General features: G+C 47.5%; 1 protein-coding gene and 1 pseudogene across 1 annotated transcript; both read right to left on the reverse strand.

Annotated features, from left to right (window-relative positions):
• Window positions 1–2,815: 2,815 nt before the first annotated feature.
• Window positions 2,816–5,956, reverse strand: LOC147988230 (uncharacterized; annotated as a pseudogene).
• A 1,303-nt stretch (window positions 5,957–7,259) lies between these two features.
• On the reverse strand, window positions 7,260–10,877 carry LOC125541567 (uncharacterized). The gene is made up of 2 exons (XM_087543565.1): window positions 7,765–10,877; window positions 7,260–7,676 (listed from the first exon to the last, which is right to left on the reverse strand). The coding sequence occupies exons 1-2, from the start codon at window positions 10,871–10,873 to the stop codon at window positions 7,339–7,341; spliced, it is 3,447 nt and encodes a 1,148-aa protein (XP_087399691.1). The 5' UTR covers window positions 10,874–10,877; the 3' UTR covers window positions 7,260–7,338.
• Window positions 10,878–18,715: the final 7,838 nt, after the last annotated feature.

The following is an 18,715-nucleotide window of genomic DNA, read 5'->3' on the forward strand; positions in this document are numbered from 1 at the left end:
GGTACCAATCCACCTACTTGACCATTTTCCTTAGCCCTTCCTATCAAAATTGCTAACATGTCCACCACAATGTTGAACAAGATAGGGGACATCGGATCTCCTTGTCTTAGGCCTTTATGTGTCTGGAAGTAATGCCTATGTCATCATTAACTTTAATTCCCACACTACCTTTTTGCGTAAATGATTCAACCTGTCGGCGCCAGGCTTCATCAAAACCTTTCATACGCAATGACTGTTGGAGGAATGGCCATTTGACCTTATCGTACGCTTTCTCGAAATCCACCTTAAAAATTACTCCATCTAATTTTTTGGAATGGATTTCATGGAGTGTTTCATGCAGGACGACCACCCCTTCAAGGATATTTCTGTCCGGCATGAAGGCAGTTTGAGACTGCTGCACCACAGAATGCGCAATCTGTGTGAGTCTGTTTGTCCCGACCTTGGTGAAAATTTTGAAACTGACATTGAGGAGACAGATCGGCCTGAATTGCTCAATCCTCACCGCGTCCGTCTTCTTGGGAAGCAGTGTGATAGTCCCAAAATTCAAGTGAAATAATTGAAGCTGGCCACAAAACAGATCATTGAACATAGGTATTAAATCCCCCTTAATAATGTGCCAGCACTTTTTGTAGAACTCTGCCGGGAATCCATCAGGTCCGGGAGCCTTATTGTTTTTCATCTGTGCAATAGCATCAAACACCTCCTTCTCCGAGAACGGGGCAACCAGAATATCATTATCGGCAGCCGATAGCTGAGGCACATCCTCAGTCCTGGACTCATCGAGGGACACACAATTATCCTTCGGAGGTCCAAACAACTGCTTATAATATTCGATAATATATGTTTTTAGGTTGTCCTGGCCTAAAATGGTACCCTCGTCTTGCTCAAGCTGAAAGATACGCTTCTTTCTGTGCTTGCCATTGGCTATCAAATGGAAGAACTGAGTATTCGCGTCCCCTTGGACTACTTTGCAGATTTTAGCACGCAAAGCCCACTTCAATTCTTCTTCGCGGAGCAGTTCTTTCAACCTCGTCTCCGCCTCATTTTTAGCCTAAATCCCAGTTGGCGTTAGGATATTGGATTCGGCCTGTATGTCCAGGGCCTGTATAAGAGCAAGGAGTCTATCCTTTTCCATCTTATACACACCACTGAGGTTCTTAGCCCAACCCCGTAAGAAACTCCTTAAATGCCTAATTTTATTCTGCCAACGCTCTAACGCAGTCTTGCCTCCAGGACCTCTATCCCACTCCCGGGCAATCAAATCCAAGAACCCCTCACGTTCAAACCATGACATCTCGAAGGATATGGTGTTCTTGTTACCCACATGGTTCTGCTCACCTGAGTCCACGAACAATGGGGTATGATCAGATATGCCCCTTGAAAGAGCTTGCACCGTCACCAGAGGGAACTTTTGTTCCCACTCCACGCTCGCAAGCACTCGATCAAGTTTTTCATAGGTTGGGTGTGGCAGAGCATTAGCCCAGGTGAACTTTCTACCCGAAAGCTCTATCTCTCTCAGATCCAAGCTTTCAATAATGGTATTGAACATGAACGACCATCTGCCGTCAAAATTATCATTGTTCTTCTCCTCTCTCCTCCTGATGATATTGAAATCACCTCCAACTAAAATTGGAAGCTGTTCTGACCCACAAATACGAACCAGGTCCGCCAGAAACTCCGCTTTAAGATCGGGGTGTGCGGCACCATACACCGCCACCAAAGCCCAGTTAAAACCATCTATCCTAGACCTGACTCGAAACTTCACCGCGAAGTCGCCCATCACTACACTTCGGACTTCAAGCGAATCGCATCTCACACCCAGTAAGATACCACCCGACCTTCCTCGCGGAGGGAGGCAATGCCAATCAAAATCAATACCACCCACCAAAGAAGAGAGAAACTGGGGTGCAAAGTTATCTCTACCCGTCTCCGATAGAGCAACAAAATCTAACCTCTGCTCTAAAGCTGCCTCAGCAAGCAATCTTCTTTTAGCCAAGTCCTTCAGACCTCTGCTATTCCAAAATATTCCTCTCATAATTCATCATGGAATTTTTTAGTGGTACGAATCCTAGCACTCCTACGAACTGCGGAATCGGGATAGATCTTCCGATTCCACTTACACTTAGGTTTACTAGGTTCTGTCGCCCGGTCCTCATAACCGGGTTCATAAATGTTACTATCATCAATCTCTAGGGGTATATCATCTTCGTCAGAGCCATGATTGGGTGGTGCTAAATCCGCACATAGAGAATCTAGCACTCTGACCCCTAACGCATCAATCTCATCATCCTTCATTGGTTTAACGGCTGCAAGGTTACGAATAGTCTCTAAGGCACGTTCCGCCTCCAAATCTAATAAATCATTCACCGAATTGGAAACCTCACTATCCGTAGCCCCTAGTGAAACTCCTAATTGGTTTGCATTATTTATAATCTCCTCATTAGAAAAATGCAACAAGGAATTAGATAGGTTGACGAACATACCGGAAGACAAAGCAGCCTCCTGAAGCTTGGCTGCCCTCATAGCGCACCGCTGCTGCATATCATCTACCTCGGGAATGTTGAGGATGCGAGCACTCATCCGTCGCCCCTCGGTGATAGGGTCCGGGATCCCGCCAAACGCGACAACCTCCTCCCTAGTAACACCAGGCATAGAGTCCCTCAAAGGCTCTACCGGGGTTACCAGAGAAGGCGTCTGCGGGCTCCCGATCCCCTTAGACGGGAGTCCCACACTAGGGACCCTGGTCATGGGTAGGAGCGAAGAAGAGATGACGGGGGCCGCCTGCCCGCGCCCTCCTCCGACCTCAGCCACCGGCTCAGACGTATGAGCCATTGGCGAGGGAGAGACGGTCCTCCTGATCGTTGAGGGCGAAGGAGGAGCCAAGGCCTCCTGCCCCAACACCCCCCAGCGCCGCTGCTGCCGTGGTGGTTACCGCCACTATCAGGGAAGCAGGAGCTGAGGCCGCCTGCCTCGGGCTCCCGCTCCTCGTACCGGCCGACCCACACGGGGCCGGCGTGACCGACGCCGCCAGGAGCGTGGTGGGGTGGGGAGAAGGCGAGGCCACCTGCCCCGAAGCTCCTCCCCCACGACCCACCTTGCCCGTAGATGCCGACACCGGAGTCGTGTCCACATGGGGCGCCAGGACAAGAGAAGCTCCCTCCGGACTCCTCTCCGTGGCGCTGACCATTGACCTGGCCGGCCGTCCAGCAAACAAACCAGCATCCCCCTCGAACTCCAACGGGGGGAGCGTGTGCTCAAGACAATCATCAGAGTCTACCCGGTCACTCCATAGTCGGGGAGGTGCCGAGGCTGGCTCAAAGGACCCAAAACGCAGAGTATTCATGGGCACCGCGGGGGAAGGTGCAGGCTCAACCCCGGTCCCATCCCCGGGCAATTGAGAAGAACCATTAGACCCCTCATGCGTGGGCTCATCTGACGGTGCCCCCTTTGCCCCGGCATTGCCATCACTGTCCTGCATGTCAACATCGTTACCATTAACCGCATCATCAAATAAATCCGTGTCCTCAAACTCGATGTCTAGCGGGAACACCACTCCCCTGTAAGTCCAGTTGACCTTATCGGGCACGAACTCAATATCTAGAACACTCACTAATATCCGGGCCACCCCATGGGCACGTGTGAAAGCCATATCCACTTTTTCTGTCTTCCCCACCATGATACCCATACTAGCCACCACTCGAGCGTCCTACAGAGGCTTAGAAGGAGCCCCTGTAAACCGCAACCAGACCTGCGTAAGCGGCTTCCCCTTAGGCTCAACCTGCTTCCACTCATGGAACTCCAGGATACACGTAGTACCGGGAACTCGACACAAGCCAAAGCTCAACAATCTCTGCAAATCATCCACAGTTGGGAACTCAACCTTAAAAGACCTGTCCTCGATAAGCACCAAATCCCATCGAAAATCCCCGGGAGCCAACTCCTGAAGCCTCCTCACAATCTGTGCCTCAGTCATGTCGCCCTGGGTTGCTTTCACAATCCCGGAAGTCAAGCTCAGGGTATCCTCCGGGACCTCTCTCGCCGCCGGGGACTCAAAAAACATGAGCTCAGCACAATAGACTCCATAAATATTCAGCGTCGGAGGCAGGTCACGCAACAACGGGCACTCCCCCGAGTCATGTACAGGCTTGCCACACGTCTCGCATAGCTGGGCCACACATTCAGCAATGAAGTGACCCTTCTCACCACAGCGGTAACAAAGCATCCTTTCCTTCTTTCGTGCATATTTGGACACCCTTTCAGTAGCCTCGTCCACCGTCCCAGCCTCAGGAACCTCGACACTGAACACGGCGTTCATCACCTCCATCTCCTGGGACTCGGTGGGAGTATGGTCATCTTCCGTTGTGGACGCCGCGGGATCAACAGCCCTGGGCGGGGGCGGTCGGCGGAATCTCCCACGGCCCCCACCCCGACCACCACGATGGCCACGAAAGCCTCCTCTCTGACGGTGATCCGGGACGGAAGCCCCCTCAACGAAACCACCTGCCGGGCCGAGAAACGGTCTCTCAGCAGACCCGTCACTCTGCCAGGCATAACCACGGCCGCCACCCGTGGATGAAGACCCACGATGCTGTCCATCTCCATACGCGTCAGAACCATCATCCCCCCACTGACCTCGGGGCGGATCATAGGACGCTGTAGTGTTGGAACTCTGTCTCGTTTGCGCCGATCCCGAACGATCCTGAGCGGGCCGCGCGACGTAGTGCGGCGGAGGCTTGGCACGAGGCTAGTTGCCGATAGTTGGCGTAGCTCCTGTGACCGCACCACCCAGACCCGGTGCCGCCGCGCCCGGCGCCGAGGGCCGAGCCCCGCCCCGACCCGCAGCCGTCTGCACGGCGGCCATGCCTGGTGCCGGAGGTTGCGGCCCGCCCCGACCGGCCGAAGGCAGCTGCTGCATATGCCCTGACCGCTGGGTACCCAGATTGCCAGCGCCGCGACCAGGGAAGCCGGGCACCGTGCCATCACCCGCCGGCTGCCTCTGGCCAGTTGGCACCGGTGCCCCACGTCCGGCAGCCGCAGCCGTCAGCGGAGCAGCCCCATCCCGACCTGAGGGAGCCGCCGCGGTGGTTTTTTTGGCCGGCGGCGCTGCCGCCCCGCGGCCAGCCATAACCTTGAGAGGTGAGATCCTCCTCGCCCGACCCGAACCGCACGCTGGGAAGCCCGGAGTCCCGCGCCTAGGAACCCTAGCGATAGTAGCCGACGGCGCGGTAGCAGAAGAAGGATAGATCGATGCGTACGTGCATGGGGGATCGCTACGTGAGGGACTCGGGTCCGGTCCAGCCTGGGCCACATACCCAGCCATCCCAGGCCCATCTCCTCGCATCCCCGACCGACACAAAGTCGGCCCATCGCAGCCCACCAAGTAATTCAAACGAGCCAATCGCATCTCAGCGATCTGGGAGGGCACTGCGGACGCCATGGCCGCCGCCGGCGCCGGACGCACGCCCCTCCGCTTCCCGTTCTTTCTTTTCTTAACAGTAATCCACGAATCCGGCCTAATCATGTCGAACAGAGTAAGATTTGGGAGGCCAACCTTAGGTAAAGGGCCCTTCCATGGCCTGACCGCCGATGCCGCATTTCTCCGATGAACGACACGTCGCACCAATTCCTTCCTCTCGTCCGGATGAAGCCCCACCCGCGCCGGATCCTCCACCGGCACCACCGTGTCTACGGTCTTGGCCACATCATCTTCATCATAACCTGCATGAAATAGATCGCATATCAAATCCGAAGGCGTAGGCGACTGCGGCGAACCTTCTGAGTCCTTGTTGTCTCCGGCGCCATCCTCGTCGTCCGTATCCAACAGAGCCCCAAAACGGCCGCCGATGCCCGCTCGAGCAGCCGCCGCGGGAAGGCACGGCGCGGTGCCGGCCTCCGCGGTCCCCCGGGGAATCGCCCTGGGAGTCGCCCGGGGTGTCGCCCCAGTCGCCTCAGCCATCTTTGCGCCACCAAGGGTCGGTAAGTAGACTGGATTTTTCATAGTTTGTATTTTATGCCTCTTGAAGAAGACTTGATTGGCTTATATGGAGGTTTGGAGCCTTTAGGATGTTGAATGGTAAAAGCTGGACACAAATTAATTTATACGGGGCTTGATCACTCTTCTGTTCCTCAATGTGACTACACATTATTGAATGTACTCCCTCCGTTCCAAATTACTTGTCGTGGTTTTAGTTTAAATTAACTAAAACCACGACAAGTAATTTGGAACGGAGGGAGTATTAGTTTGGAGGACGAAGCATGCCTGTACAAGTTGTGGCGGGCCAGTCGCTATCTCATCACTCAACAGGAATATACGTTCTTTAGCATTTCGAGGGAATGATCAATTCGTATATGCATGTAGGAGGAACCCGAGTCGATATGCATGATGAAAGATGCAAAACTTGCGGCAAGCAGACATTTATAACCACATGAACATAGTACAAATGTATATATTTGAGTTACACGAGACATAACACATACAACACGCATGCCATTTATTTAACCACCCAACATAGGTATTTCAACACCACCACGCTCTTATCCACATCTCCTGACTGCAGGCACGAGAGCCACACATACCATAGTTCACATTCGTGTATAGTGGTAGCTTGAGAAAGAAAGCATGCGACCACGGCGTACATATATAGTCGTTCCAACATTTTAGGGTTGATGCATGCATGGGAGGGCTTCAAGCAGGAGGCGTTGGGCGCTTCCAGCAGTAGGGGTACTGGCACCTGCAACCGCTGCGAAAGCATAGACCAGAGTAGCACATCTCACCCCCGCAGGCAGGTACTGTCTCCCACCGTTGTCTTCAGGATGAGACATATGAACTCATCCCGAGGTATATATTATTGGAGCAGAGAGGGGAAGGAGAAGAATCAGTGAACACTCAGGATATTTGCGTCGTGTAAAATGTTGCAACTTTTCTGCTTTGCTTTGTTCTCCTCTTTATTTAAATAGCTCATTAGCTCAATTAACTACATAAGGATCCTATTCGTGCACCATGATCAAGCTTCATGGACGTGCCATCCTACTTCCCTTGATCATGCCTCAAGTTCTAAGCCGCTACGGCCAGTACTCGTGCCATCCCATGAGCCGGTCGTAACAACATGCAGCTATTGATCCGGCCATGTCATGAACACGCTCACGCTGCATGGACCGGTTCTTATTTTTGCTAGAAATAAAATCTAGAGATGACACGACATGATTACATACTTCAACATATATAGGTGGCATATGAGTGACTCGAGGCAAAACAGAAACCTAAATTAGCTTCCGCTACGATAGAACCTGGCTTCTCACTAAAATTCAGATCATATATCAACAGGAACCCCTTACTTGTTATAGTGTAAGTGCACTGAAAGGCACACGACATGAGCTAGAAGAGGGTCGCTTGATGAGTGTTTGGTATGCCTCCCGCATGGTTGGCCTTGCTTGTGGAGAAGATTCCAAGCAAGAAAAGGCCAGCTTAATGAGAAGAGATAAGTTATTCTCTTCTGTTATTGTTGGGGTGGTCGGTCGTTGGTCCAGAATATCTTTCACCAACATAGCTTGTTTCTCGCTTGGCAAACTAATGTCTAATTTATCCCTTGGATGCTTTCCCATCACTAGCTCTAGCATAACCACGCCAAAGCTATATACATCACATTTCTCTGTCACAACAGATGTGTATGATAGTTCTGCACAAAATCAAAACATTAGAATGAGGAACAAATGAACTGAGATGAATTTTTATGATGTAAGAAGAAAGGTTATACTTGTACATACCAGGAGCTATGTAGCCATATGTTCCTGCTAGTGCACTCCAATTTGATGAATCGGGCTTGAGAATCCTTGCTGTGCCAAAATCCGAGACAAAAGCCCTGAAGGTTATATCAAGCAAGATGTTGTTACTCGTGATATCTCGATGGATTATGGGTGGACTGCATTCATGGTGCAAATAAGATATTGCCTGAGCCACATCAGTTGCAAGAGTTATTCTCTTCTGCCAATCTAGTTCCTTTGCTAGCTCCTCATTTTCCAATGTCCCGTGGAGGCTGCCCCTCTGAATGTACTCATAGACAAGAAATTTATACACTGGATGGGAGCAGAATCCATACGTTTTGACGATGCTTCGTTGTCGGATCTGTGATAAGATTTCCATTTCACTTTGAAATCTTCTTTCGTCATCCAACTCTTCTTCAGTCTGATGAAGCTTCTTCACAGCAACTATATGCCCGTCTTGGAGTTGTGCCTTATAGACTTTGCCATATCCTCCTGTTCCAATGATGTACTTCTCGTCGAAGTCTTCGGTTGCCCTTACAATATCATCAAATGCTAATCTTCCATCAAAATTCCAAACAGAGAATAGGTCCCTTCCTTCAGCAGTAACACTTTCTTGTTGTTTTCTATTATTACGACTAAGCATTATTATGACGGCAATTGCAGCAACAATGCTGAAACCCACAACAAGAACAATTGGCAAAAGCAAAGCAAGTGTCTTCCGTTTATGGTGACCTGCTACTGGAGTTGAATAACAAGGTGGCAGGCCAGAAAGGTTACCACACAGACCTTTATTGGGAAGAAACCAACTTGTTGAAGCATTTTGAAGTAGCCGTGCTGTTGGGACTGGTCCTTCCAAGTTGTTGTAGGACACATCAAGTGTTGACAGGCTCACCATGCTTGCAAAGGAGGGTGGGATGCTTCCGCTGAACTGATTATGTGATAAATTCAGAAATTCTAGCATCTCCAACTTCCCGAGTTGCTGCGGCAACAGACCACTGAGGTTATTGTTGCTCACATCTAACATGATTTGTAGGCCTGCTAAATTTCCAATCGCACCACGCAAACTCCCACTAAAGTTGTTGTTGTTGATCTTCAAGGACAATAGTTTCATGCAGGCCCCTAGTTCCCTAGGTATTAATCCACTCATCCTGTTCCCAGATATATCAAGGTATCCTAGATTGCTTAGCTTTTCTACCTGTGTAGGTATGGATCCAGATAATTGGTTTGATGATAAGTTAAGGTTATATAGATTTGCTAAAGTGCAGATTTCTGGTGGAATCTCACCGCTGAGATGGTTAGAATCGAGTCTTAGTTGTTCTAGGTTGGACAATTTAGAAATGACTGGAGGTATGGAACCCGTGATCATATTTTGTGCTAGACGTAGCACCATTAGTTGAGTACATGCACCTATATTTGGTGAGATGTGCCCAGAGAGTCTATTCGATTGCAAGATCATCTTTATGAGTTGTGGATACACACCAAAGTGTTGAGATATATCTCCTATTAGATGGTTCGATTGAAGGTCAATTTCAACCAAACTCGTAAATGTCTTTAAACTCCTTGGAATGGGGCCATTGAACATATTAGAGAAGGCAATGAGATTTTGAAGTTTGCCACCTGAACAAATATTTGAGGGTAAAGGTCCTGAAAATGAGTTGTTAGACAACTCAAGTGTAACAAGGCTGATGAGATCTTCAAATTCTTGAGGAAGAGAACCTGATAAGTTGTTATCAAAGACTAGCAGTTCTTGCATGCTTTGCAACTTCCCAAAAGTTCTAGGCATTGAGCCCGAAATTTGATTCTGAAACAAGTATAAATATTTGAGGTTTATCAGATTGCCAATCTCTTGGGGAATAGAGCCAGATATTTGGTTATCGGACAAGTCTAATTCTCTTAGATTCAATAACATGCCCAATTCTAAAGGTATTGCGCCTGTGATTTCATTTGTATAGAGATAAAGTACATTGAGCATAGTGAGGTTTCCTAGTTCTGGGGGTATTGGACCTGTGATTTGATTTGCATAGAGAGAAAGTTCATTGAGCACAGTGAGATTCTGTAGTTCTGGGAGTATTGAACCAGTTATTTGATTACTATAGAGTTCAAGTTGGTTTAGAATAGCGAGGTTCCCTAGTTCTGGGGGTATTGAACCTGTTATTTGATTTTTGTAGAGAACAAGTTGGTTTAGCTTAGTGAGTTTGCCTAGTTCTGGGGGTATTGAACCTGTGATTTGATTTTCAAAGAGAAAAAGTTGGTTCATCTTAGTGAGATTGGTTATGGAGATTGGAATTGGACCTGAAAAATTATTTGAACTAAGCTCAAGAATTTGCAAATGGACTAGCGTGCCTAGTTCTTGTGGTATAGGCCCTGAAAGTTGATTACCATACAGGTACAAAGTATTTAGCCGGCTCAGATTTCTAAGGGTTTTTGGTATTATGCCACTTAAGATGCTATTGCTTAGCTGTAGAATTTGCAGGTTGACAAGCCTTCCAATCTCCTCAGGAATGGGACCTGATACCATGGTTTGGTGAATGGCGAGATCAGTTAACATTGTTAGGTTGCCCAGAGACGCAGGAATATGTCCTGTGAGTCTGTTAAATGAGAGCTCAAGCACCCTCAGACTTTGCAGGCCACCAATCTCATCGGGAATTTTCCATGTGAGCTGGTTGTAGGGAAGGTAGAGTTCCAAAAGTGATGACAGGCAGCTGATACTAGCGGGTAGTGCACCATGGAGACTGTTGTTGCTGAGGTCAATATATGTGAGGAATGGAAGGGCTGAGAAGTTGAGCTCACCAAGCTGGCCACGGATGACAGCATCTGGCAGGGAGATGTTGGTGACCACCCAGGGCCTGCGGCGGCCATGGCGAACAGCTGCGCACATGATGCCCGTCCAGTTGCACAAGCTTGTGTTTTCCTGCCAAGAGCTCATCTGCAGCGGTGGGCTCGCAAGTGTAGCTTTCCAGCGGAGGAGGGCTATTCGTTGAGACCTCCGTGAGATCCCTCCATGGCGTGCCGCATGTGCTTCTTGCAAGAGAAGAAGGCATGGCACCAGCAGTAGGCAAAGGTACATCAATGGTGTCAAGGGAGCTCCCATTTTGCTCCCTGGTGTTTGCATGTTGTTTTTGGTTGGGGATTTGATTCAGCGCACACTTCAACTGTATTTATACTTAACTAGTGTTTTGAGGTCCTCTGTTCTTCAGTGTCTTTCTCCATCGTATCTATGCCAGCTGCTTGCCTATTAGCTCTTCGGATGCTAGCACGCCCCTTTGGCAGCTGCTGCTGGGCAACCTGTTTTTCTTCTTCAGTGTCGGCAGCCTATTTTTCTTTTTTCTTTTTCTCATGCCTGTTGAAAAATGATACAAGCAATTGAAGGCGTACCTATGGTGTACGCCTACTCGTATCTTTCGCAATTCCGCTCTGTCTACAACTTACTTACAGACTTGAGTTAACATCATAGTAGAGTTTTCATTTGATGGCATCTCCTGTATTTCTTGTTTATTTGATCATGCAACCTGTATTCAGTTGTGATATGTCTTAAACTATTCTCTAAAATGTCTCCCTATTTGCTTTTCAGCAGGCACAGAGAACAAACGAAATTGGACTCGTAACTGGAATTGTTGAAAAGACTCCATGTAGAAATTCTATATATGGTAGAAATAAAAGTATCAACATTAAATTATGGTCAATATAAATCCTGGACCGCAAATCTTTGCTGGAAGTCATGTGTGTGAGGAAAAAAGAGGCACTGGCTGCAGCTTTTGCTGAATTCAAAGACTGTACAACCAAGCAGCATCTTGACCACACAAGCTAAAGCAAAAAAAAAAAACCAAGCTCAAGTGGGTTACTGGCGCTTTTTGTACGCGTTGAGCATCTATATGGCCAATGTTCTTTTTTACATAATGGACTTGTTTGAAACTTCTGCTCAGCACCTAACGAAGTTCCATTTGCTTTGTTTCCGGTCACTGTGAATGCCTAAAGCTTGTCTCTCAAGCAGTAGAATAATTTGCTCAGCTTGCTTTTGTCTGATTTGGTGCTTGCTTTTTTCTGCTTGTGCAGGAGGATGAATTGGGGCTGCATGCCTACAGTACAGTGGCGCGTGCAGTAATTGAAACATGAATCTCGACGTAAATAGTAGACGCCTTCATTTCTGCATGGAAAGATTTGGTGTATGTTTCCTCGTATGCCACCACAATTTGTTGAAGGATGAAATGTCTCTTCGCAAATAGGGAGCTGTTGTTAGCTTGTCTGTGATGACACTAGCCGAGTTTAATATCGAAGAATTTTCGGGGTTGAATTAGTATCCACTTCTCTTATAGTCTTCATATCAGTATATACACGTACTGAATTGGAGAAAGCAAGCACATATGGCAACTTTGTCTGATCAACCTCCAGTAGAAAGTGATAAATCTTAACTCGACAATTGTCCAAAGACTATTATCTTAGCTGCTAATTTTCCTGTATAATAAGCAGGCACCTCACCCAGGTGAATGAAGTCATTACGAGAAAGAAAAACACAAGCCTGATGGTTTAGTTTCAGGAATCACTGAAATGCAAATGCCATTTTGTTGCCTATTGTTTGCATGTTGTGTTTTGCTGGGGTATGTGATTCAATACACACTGCAATTCTAGTGTTATGAGGTCCTCAGGGAACACACACCAGTTGAGTGGAAGATGTTGTTGGATGACTATTCTTCAGTGTCTGTCGCCATCTCTGCCCCTTTTTCTCTCCCTTTGACAGCTGCTGCTGGGCAGACAGTTTTTCTTCTTCACTGTCGCCATCTTAGCCTACTGGATGATTATTACCTCTTGTTTCGATGCTAGCACACCTCTTTGGCAGCTGCTGCCGGGCAGCCTCTTTTTCTTCTACAATGTCGGCAGTCTGTTTTTCTTTTTCTCATATCGACACAGGAATTATGGAAGCAATTGAAGGCAGGGCACCCACGGCTCCCCTCCACTACAACTTATTTACTGGATGGATTCGAGTTAACATTGCAGTAGAGTTTTCATTTGATGGTATCTTCTGTGATTGGTTTGATATTATTTCTTGTTTATTTGATGATGCAACTTGTAACTGTTTCAGTTATGGAATTTCCATAAAGAAATTGAACCAGTTTGTCTTAATCTATTCTCTAAAATGTTTCCCTTTTTGCTTTTCAGCTGGTACATAGAAGAAAAGATTTAGCTCAAGAAATTATGGGAAAAATTCGGTGCTGGAATTCCATCAATGGTGGGAATGAAGGTCTCGGTGTTGAATTGTGGTCAATACAAATCCAGGACCACAGGTCTTGCTCGAAGTCATGTGTCTGAGGACAAACGAGGCAGCAGCTGCAGCTTTTGTGGAATTCAAAGCATGTACAGCCAGGCAGCATCTTCAGCACACAAGTGGGTTATTGGCACTTTCTGTGGTAATCAAAAGGGTGCCAAATCAACTCACTTGTCGACCTCGGGTCATCTGTCAAACCGTCCCAATAAAAAATCTGAGAAGGCACTTAGCGAGGCAGAAGAAGACCTGTTTTGGAATAATGGCGAGTGGTAATAGCTCAAGGACTTGTGACTGGAATCGTGGGATGCTGGAATTCCTTCGATGGTGGAATTAAAGGTCTCAGTGTTGAATTGTGGTCAATGCAAATCCTGGACCGCAGATCTTGCTGGAAGTCAGTGGCTGGAGCTTTTGTGGAATTCAAAGCTGAAGTCGGTTACTAGCGCTTTTTGTAGCGATCAAAAGGGTGTCAAACATCTCAGAAGGCACTGAGCAAGGTAGAAGAAGACTTGTTTTTTGGAATAAAGGGAGGTGCTTTCTGCCTCTCTGTACGCTTATTAGCATGCCAGTCACTCAATGCACTACCCATGCAGCTCAGCTCCTCCTGCTGACCCCGCCCTTGCATTTGCAATTGCTTCACGACATCCTGTGAAAAGGGAATTAATTAAATTGCTTTATAGTTTCAATTTTCAGCAAAACAATAATATCCGAAAACAGCAGCTGCTGGATGACTGTTCTTCAGTGTCTGCTGGGCTGCCTGTTTTTCTTCAATGCCTGTGGAATTTTTTTGAAAGAAATTGAAGGCAGGGATGGAAGGTTATCGAGGAATACGCCTACTCGATCATACTTCCCGAATTCTTCCCCATCTACAACTATACTGCAGTGGATGGACTTTATTAGTTAACAATGCAGTAGAGTTTTCATAGCATTTCTTGTTTATCTGACCATGTAACTTGCAACTGCTTCAGTTACTGTAATTTGTAGTAATGCTTTCCTTATTCGCTTTTTCAGCTGGTACATATACATAGGCCAAGGGATCTTCCTAGCGCTAGAGTTCTATTGATTCTAAACAAATAAAGGTTCCTGTGTTGAATTTTAGTCAATACAGATCTTGGACCCAAAGTCTTTTTGGATGTCAAAGCCTGTACAACCAAGCAGCATCATTACCACACTGACTGAAGGAAAGCTTCTGTCTCAAGTGGGTTGGTTCGGTAAACTTCTACTACTTCCGCTTTCTGTATGTATTGATTGCCAAGATTCCCAGGTTTCAGGTATGCCCCTTCTGATAAGTGTGCAATTTTTATTTTTTTTTGAAAATAAGAAGGTGGCTCAGTGCCAACCTTATATTTCAAAACAGGCTAAAGCCAGACCTGTAGCCTTCAGAAGAAGAAAAGAGCTATAAAAGGGGGGGGGTGTTACATCTGGCGTTATACAAAAGATTAGCTATTGATTTTTTGGCTCCAGACCTGTAGATCACTCGATAAGTGTGCAAATTATTACTATTGCTTCCATACTTCTCTAGCTCATAGAGTGCATACAGATGTGCAGTACATGAGTACAAGGTAGCAGAACGACAGTAAACACTTGTACGCATGAGATGAAGATAACACGGCAAGTTTCAGCTGGACTCGAATTACTGGTACTATGTGCTTCATTACCACACTTCCAAAAAGAGAGTCTTTTTGGAAGTCAAAGCCTACAGAACGAAGCAGCATCATTACCACACTGACTGAAGGAAAGTTCCAATCTCAAGTGGGTTGATTCGGCAAACTTCTACTACTTGTGCTTTCTGTACGTATTGATTGCCAAGATTCCCAGGTATACCCCTTCTGATAAGTGTGCAAATTATTACTATTGTTTCCATACTTCTGTAGCTCATAGAGTCAGAGTGCATAGAGATGTACAGTACAAGGTAGCAGAACGGCAGTAAACACTTGTACGCATGAGACGAAGATAAAGCACGACAAGTTTCAGCTGGTACTATATGTGCTTCATGTGTTGGTACCAAAAAAAAAAGGATGACAAGGCATTAACTTCTTGCTTTCTCTCTTTCCACCTGCTCCTCGGCTCTTTTTTAGGGAATCTGTGGTAAGAGATAGGAAAGTAAGTAGTGCGTTTCCTTAATTAGCGTTGGCCATTAATTCAAAGAGGCATGCATGCAGTAATCCATTCTTGCATGCACGGGGACCGAATATTAGCAGCGTTGATTTCGGTTCAGATTCCATGCCACAGGGAGTAAAAAGGACCGAATATTTGTGACCTTTCGTCTAGCTTATTGATCTGATCAACGATATCCCGGGGGTTCTTCTCTGTGTGAAAATGTAGGGTGACTAATGTTTGTTGTTGTATTGATCTAACCCTCGTGGGGGATTATATAGAGTACATGGTGGGGTAGAGACTTGGAGTACAAGACAAGTTACATATGTGGTTTAAACTAATTCTATCTCTATCTCCTTATCTCTATATTTAAACCCAACTTATATTCTAACATCCCCCCTCAGTCGTAGCGGGAGTGAAGCGAATGATTACGACTGGATTTGAAGTATTGTGCTTCCGTCATCTTCTCCACTGCGCCATCATCGACTGCGTCTCTAATGAGTGATGGGTCAGCACCTAGGGCGGTGACCGCGTCCCCTTCTGGTGCCTCCCTGGACTCTCCCCTATTCCCTCCCGCAGTCACAGCGAGAGTGGCGTGGACGCTAGTGACGACGCGGACGCTGTTGACTGGAGTTGTTGCCGATGTGTTGTTGTAGACCAAGCCATTAATGTCGATGTCGAGGTAGCCGATCATGGTGATGTAGCCGTGGTCGATGGTGTAGTCGTCGTGGATGATGAAGCCGCACAAAGCCGTAGGCGCAAAAAAAATGCGCTATGACGGAGCTGCAGACGTGGACGATGCACCTTGCGGATGTCAGAGGGTGCCGTCGGCGATGAGTCCGCCGGTTTTGCCAAGACCGGAGGAGGCCCATCGAGCACACATCGGTTTTGCCAGAACCGTGTGGCCGTGTAGGGTCGTCACTGTAGTGACGCCGTGTCGATGCAGTCGTGCCGTCGTGGATGACACGGTCGTTGCCGTCGTCGAGGTCGCGTCTTGCAGAAAACTCTGTCAGAGGACGCTAGGTGTCCATCTTGTGGACAAGGCGGCGGTGTGTTAAGAAAGATGTTGGTGAAGACCATGCTGATGAAGACCTTGGCGATGAAGTGTCGGCAATGGCGTTGCAGCGGCGTGTCGATGATGATGTCGCTTGAAGGCATCCCTCGCGGCGACGATGTGTCAATGTCGTGCCGGAGAAGTCCATGAAGATTGCATCTTGTTCTCATAGGTGTGCTCGATGAAGTATGTTGGCTGGCAGCCGGGCTAGTCATACAGGTTGATGGAGTCGGCTTGGTGAAAATCGCGTTCGTGCGCGTGCCTCGGAAGTCAAAAACCTATGGGCCTTCCCGGTGTCCGGCGCCGCAGTGACATGCGGCTAGGTGTTGTGGTCGTCGGCCAGATCGGATCACGATGGTGATTGTTCCCACGTGCGGATCGCAGAGACCTGCGTGTCGTTTCCTTTCGACCCTTGCAGAAGGCGCGTGGCTGAAGTCCAAGGCTCCACGCCATGCGCGTACGCATGGACATCTTTCTGAGTTCGGCCATGCACGTATGCATGCGCACATGGCCGTGTTCCTTGCTGCTCCTTGCGTGAGTGTAGTCGACGCGGCTGTTGGCGCTTGGCGATGGGTAGCTCGGTGCTGAACCGCTGATTCGAAGGAATTGCTGGTTGCGCCGTCGGGAGATCCGTGTACTCGTACGCGATGGAAATCACCGCAGGATCTACGCCCTCCTGTGAACCGAGAACGACGCGTCGTGCAACGTAGCCTCTCGCTGCAGTCGGTGCTGACTCGGACTTGCTTGCGGCTGGCTCGTCGACGGTTCGATCGGATCGTAGCTGGTTGTTGCACAGACGTGCTCGCGCCGATCGATCAAGGCTGGACGGGCTTGATGTAGATTGATGCCGCGTGCTGCAGACGGAGGAGCGCCATGGCGCCGTTCCATCGCCGTCCGGCTGCTGGGTTGGAGATCGCCGAATTTTATTTGGCTAAAAAAGAAATATGAGAAGGAAAATCAAGATATTGATCTAAACTAATCTAATGAACCGAACTCATCTTTGATGGTCGGGTGCCGCGCCCCCGGGAAGAGGAGATTGATCTCCCCGGGGGCGGCGCGCTGCGGAGATGGAGGAAGCAGGTCTTAGGATCGGCGTCGTGAGACTAACCGCTCTAATATCATGTGGAAAATGTAGGGTGACTAATGTTTGTTGTTGTATTGATCTAACCCTCGTGGGGATTATATAGAGTACATGATGGGGTAGAGACTTGGAGTACAAGACAAGTTACATGTGGTTTAAACTAATTCTATCTCCATCTCCTTATCTCTATATTTAAACCCAACTTATATTCTAACATTCTGAACGATTAAATATCCACAGATTCCCTAAAAAAATTCCACCAATTCTTGTCATCTTTCCTATCTCTAACTCTCTCTCCATACTGCGCTGCCGCCGGCCAAGCCTTCACGGCATGTCGCCATCGAAGATCCGCTCACTGCTGCCGGCTCAAAGATCATTCCCTCTATCTCTACCTCTCTCTTGGAGCCCTGCGATCCCCGCCGTCGCTGGTTATGATGGCTCAAGACGTACTCCCAGGCCTGGACAAGACGAGCTGTACATGCCGCAGCTACTCTCCTTCTCCAACATTACTTGCGCCAGAGATGGGTGCTCTCCTTCCTCTCATTCTTCTCATATATGAACGTAATATTTTAGACGCTCTGATTTGTGTGTGGTCGGAAATTTCATAGCAGGGAGCTCTTTTCCATTCCCAGCGACCTCCTCTGCGGCAACAAGTCCGGTCAGTATCTCTCCCCCAAACTCCTTTCTTACTCAACTACTGTCGACAAACATATGTCGAGATGCGATGGATCATTGATCTTCCTTTTGTGTTAGGTTCTGGAAAGAACAAACAAATGAAGAAGCTACCATGTACTATTCCCCATCTGCAACTATATCTCTCTGTCTCCCTCTCACTCATGTTAATTTAGTACGAATTATTTACTTTTGTTGCTCTTCTCTGGTTGTTTTGTAGTATCACATTATCACAACATATGGCATATTGGGGTTCATTTTCAGGTAATTTGTTCCCTGTGAGTAGACATTGTGAATTTTATGGTATATTTCTATTACCTGAGTGATACAATTGTGTCATTGGCATTGTTGTCGTTCCCGTGCTGCAAGGTTCTACTATTGTCACAACAATCATCTACCTACAGAAATGAAAAAATATGACGCGACTCTTATGAACATACTTGCATTCTCTGTCAAATTTAAGATAACTATATGTGGTGCCCATAAACTTACTATACATCATTTTTTTATAGATAGAATATCTGTAATTGATTGTTATGCTACTAATAACAGTCCTAACCTCGAAGATTTTTTTGTCACTGAGAGCATCAGGTATGGGCTGTTCTCATTCTCCTTCAATTTAATTGCTCTTTGTTTGCTGGTAGTATTTTAAATAGTACTGTATGAAGTACTGTAAAATGGAGTGCACATGCTGACAAATTAGTATCAAATGTTTCTGTTTCTTGCTCCCATGCACTTCTAATAGACAACGACTAAATGATATTATCTTGAAATATTATGAGAAAAATCTCAT

Source organism: Triticum urartu, chromosome 1A (genome assembly GCF_056163025.1).
Source record: "Triticum urartu cultivar PI428250 chromosome 1A, HENAU_Tu73, whole genome shotgun sequence".
NCBI classification, from domain to species: domain Eukaryota; kingdom Viridiplantae; phylum Streptophyta; class Magnoliopsida; order Poales; family Poaceae; genus Triticum; species Triticum urartu.

What these genes read in the sequence shown, in the direction of transcription:
- LOC125541567 (XM_087543565.1), bottom strand. Translation starts at nt 10,873, where the DNA reads ATGCAAACACCAGGGAGCAAAATGGGAGCTCCCTTGACACCATTGATG. An exon ending in ATATGGCTACATAGCTCCTG is followed by an intron (nt 7,677 to 7,764) that starts GTATGTACAAGT and finishes GATTTTGTGCAG; the next exon opens with AACTATCATACACATCTGTT.